At 26.5% G+C, this 3,105-nt stretch overlaps 1 protein-coding gene across 1 annotated transcript; it reads left to right on the top strand.

Annotated features, from left to right (window-relative positions):
* Nucleotides 1-1,276: 1,276 nt before the first annotated feature.
* LOC145076021 (protein FAR-RED ELONGATED HYPOCOTYL 3-like) lies at nucleotides 1,277-2,390 on the top strand. The gene is made up of 2 exons (XM_079022047.1): nucleotides 1,277-1,582; nucleotides 1,887-2,390. The coding sequence occupies exons 1-2, from the start codon at nucleotides 1,277-1,279 to the stop codon at nucleotides 2,388-2,390; spliced, it is 810 nt and encodes a 269-aa protein (XP_078878173.1).
* Nucleotides 2,391-3,105: the final 715 nt, after the last annotated feature.

Here is a 3,105-nt window from a genome sequence, read left to right as displayed (position 1 = left end):
CATAACTTTATGATCCTTGATAGTTAGTAGAACTAATCCGCATGAAATCCTACTGAAAGTAGAAGTAAATTAGATTATTTGTGTATTTGGAGATTTTAGTAGAATGTTATGTTAAAAAAATTATGCTATATTCGGCTAGATTAAATATAATATATTGCTATAGCAATGTTGTTTAAATAAAATCAAAGTACAATGCTATATTCGGCTAGATTAAAAAAATTACGATACAATGGTATGTAAATGTGGTATTTAGAAAAATGAAAGCAAAATCTTAGCATGAATGCTATAAAAAATGGGATATAACAAAAATTGACTGTAATATAACATTAAATTTCAATAATTGAAAGTAGCAAACAACATTAAATTTAAAAAATTGACTGGGATATAACAAAAAAAATGGATTGATTATAAAATTATGCAACAAAACCTCCAATCTATAGGTTTCTTCGTGAAGATGGTGACTTGTGACATAGAAAAAGGAAGAGCATATTTAACCAAAGTTTATGTTAACTTCATTCGCAATAATGACCAGTGTGTATTTGTTATCAAGAATCCAAGATTAACCACTTACCAGAGTAGTGATAACACTATGATTAATCATAGATGATATATCCTACATTACAGTAATCATATATGATTACTCATATATGATATATGATTAATCATATATGATTAAACATTTATGATTACAGTACACTTATGATATATGATTAATCATACATGATATATCCTACATTACAATAATCATATATGATTAAATAATCATATATGATTAAACATATATGATTACAGTACATATATGATATAGGATTGATCATATATGATTAAATAATCATATATGATTAAACATATATGATTACAGTACATATAAGATATATGATTAATCATAGATGATATATCCTACATTACAGTAATCATATATGATTAATCATATATGATTACTCCTATATGATATATGATTAATCATATATGATTATAAAAACATATATGATTAAACATATATGATTACAGTACATATATGATATATGATTAATCATATATGATTAAATAATCATATATGATTACAGTACATATATGATATATGATTAATCATAGATGGTATATCCTATATTACAGTAATCATATATGATTAATCATATATGATTACTCATATATGATATATCGAAATAGGTATATAATTTATACTTATATAGGCAAAATCGTTCATTCATAGGTTACTGGCGATTTATTTAAAAACAAAGACTTCAAGAAAAGATTTAACAAGCTTGTTTGGAACATGCATATCAAACCTGATGAATTTGAAAAGAAGTGGGATTTGATTATTAATGAATTCAATCTGGAAGATAAAAGATGGTTCAATGATACGTTTGAATTACGTGACAAATGGATACCTGCATACTTTAGTGACACAAGAATGTCTGGATTGATGAAAACCACTTCAAGATCAGAAAGCATGAATTCCTTCTTCAACACTTACTCTCAATCTGGAAATTTACTTTTGCATTTCATGATGAACTATGACACAACAATTCAAAAACAAATAAACACACAACAAGAGCTTGATCATCAAACAAAGAAGGCGGTATATAAATTTATTTCACCACAACTAATAGAAAAACATGCTGCAAAAGTTTATACAAGTACAATGTTTTATGAAGTATAGAAAGAAATCTATAAAGGTTCCTGGTACTGCCAATACGAACATCTTGCAACAAAAAATGAATGGGAGTTATACAAAGTGGAACAACTGAACAAAAACAGTGATCTAAAAACAGAATTTTAGGTAATATATTCTTATTTTAATTTTAGTTGAATCAGCACATAATATAAAAAAATATTCATTTATGATTATAAAACACTTAATGCTTTAACTTTATTTTGAACAGGTAGAAATAAAACTTCCAACAAATGATGTAAAATGTACATGTGAACACTTCAACCGCTTTAGGACTTTATGCAGACATGCATTGAACATACTCATGAAACATGGAATTAAGGAGATACCTGAACAGTACATTGAGAATCATTGGAGAAAGGATGTGATATCAACGCATTACAATTTTGGTAGACATGTATATGATACAGAAAGCATGCTAAAGGAATATGAAAACGATCCTACAAATGAATTGCAGAAAAATAGGACAGATGTTGAAGAGGCAGGAAAGCTTATGGGCATAACTATTCCAAAAGACATTGACATCAATGTTCCAAATGTTCAAAGCAATAAAGGATGCGGAAAGAAAAGTAAAATTAAAAGTGCAGCAGAAATAGCGTATAAAAATTCAAACAAGCAAACAAGAAGATGCTCAGGATATGGAGAAAGGGCTCCTAATAACTTGCGGACATGTCCAATCAAACTTGCAGCAGAACAATCATCAAAAGCTACATAGATATTTACTGCTTTAATCAGTAATGAATAAGTGATATTTTTTTTTCAAAATAATATACTTTTTGTTTAGTACACTTTACTCTTTTTATAAAACAGAATTTACTATGATTTTGTCTTCTGGATTTAATCTACTTTGATAATTTTTTCTTTGATTAGATAATATATTCATTCATGATTAAACTTTTATTAAATGTTACTACAAGCATTTAAGATTACATATAACTATTATTCAATACATGTAATCATTACACATAACCATATACAATATTCATATGTATAACCATAAAATATTATGTAATACTACTTCATATGTTTTGTTTAATCATAAGTGATTAAAAATATGATTACACATAAAAAACATCTAGTCATTACATATAACCATATACAACAACATTGTTCGTAACAAATATACAACACTGCTAATAATAAATCTATAGATAACAATATTCATCATCATAAAATAACATCAGACATGATAAAATCTTCAATAACAAACAATTTCACAAGTCTCAAATATCAAGTTCCCCATTTTCCAAGATTCTTGTTCTTCATATTCCTAGCTAGATTTTCATACATATTGTATCTGGCTCCAAGAAGTCTTCCACCATTACTTAGAAAGATTATCTCCATTGAACCTAACAAATCTTTACTACATATATGATGTTGAGAAATGTTGTTCATTAAAAAGAAATATTCCTTAAATGAACAACATTCCT

Source organism: Lactuca serriola, chromosome 9, assembly GCF_051521515.1.
Source record: "Lactuca serriola cultivar US96UC23 chromosome 9, Lser_US96UC23_V15, whole genome shotgun sequence".
NCBI classification, from domain to species: Eukaryota; Viridiplantae; Streptophyta; class Magnoliopsida; order Asterales; family Asteraceae; genus Lactuca; species Lactuca serriola.
The sequence above is the reverse complement of the archived record's forward strand: the minus strand, read 5'-3'. Positions and strand labels throughout refer to the sequence as shown.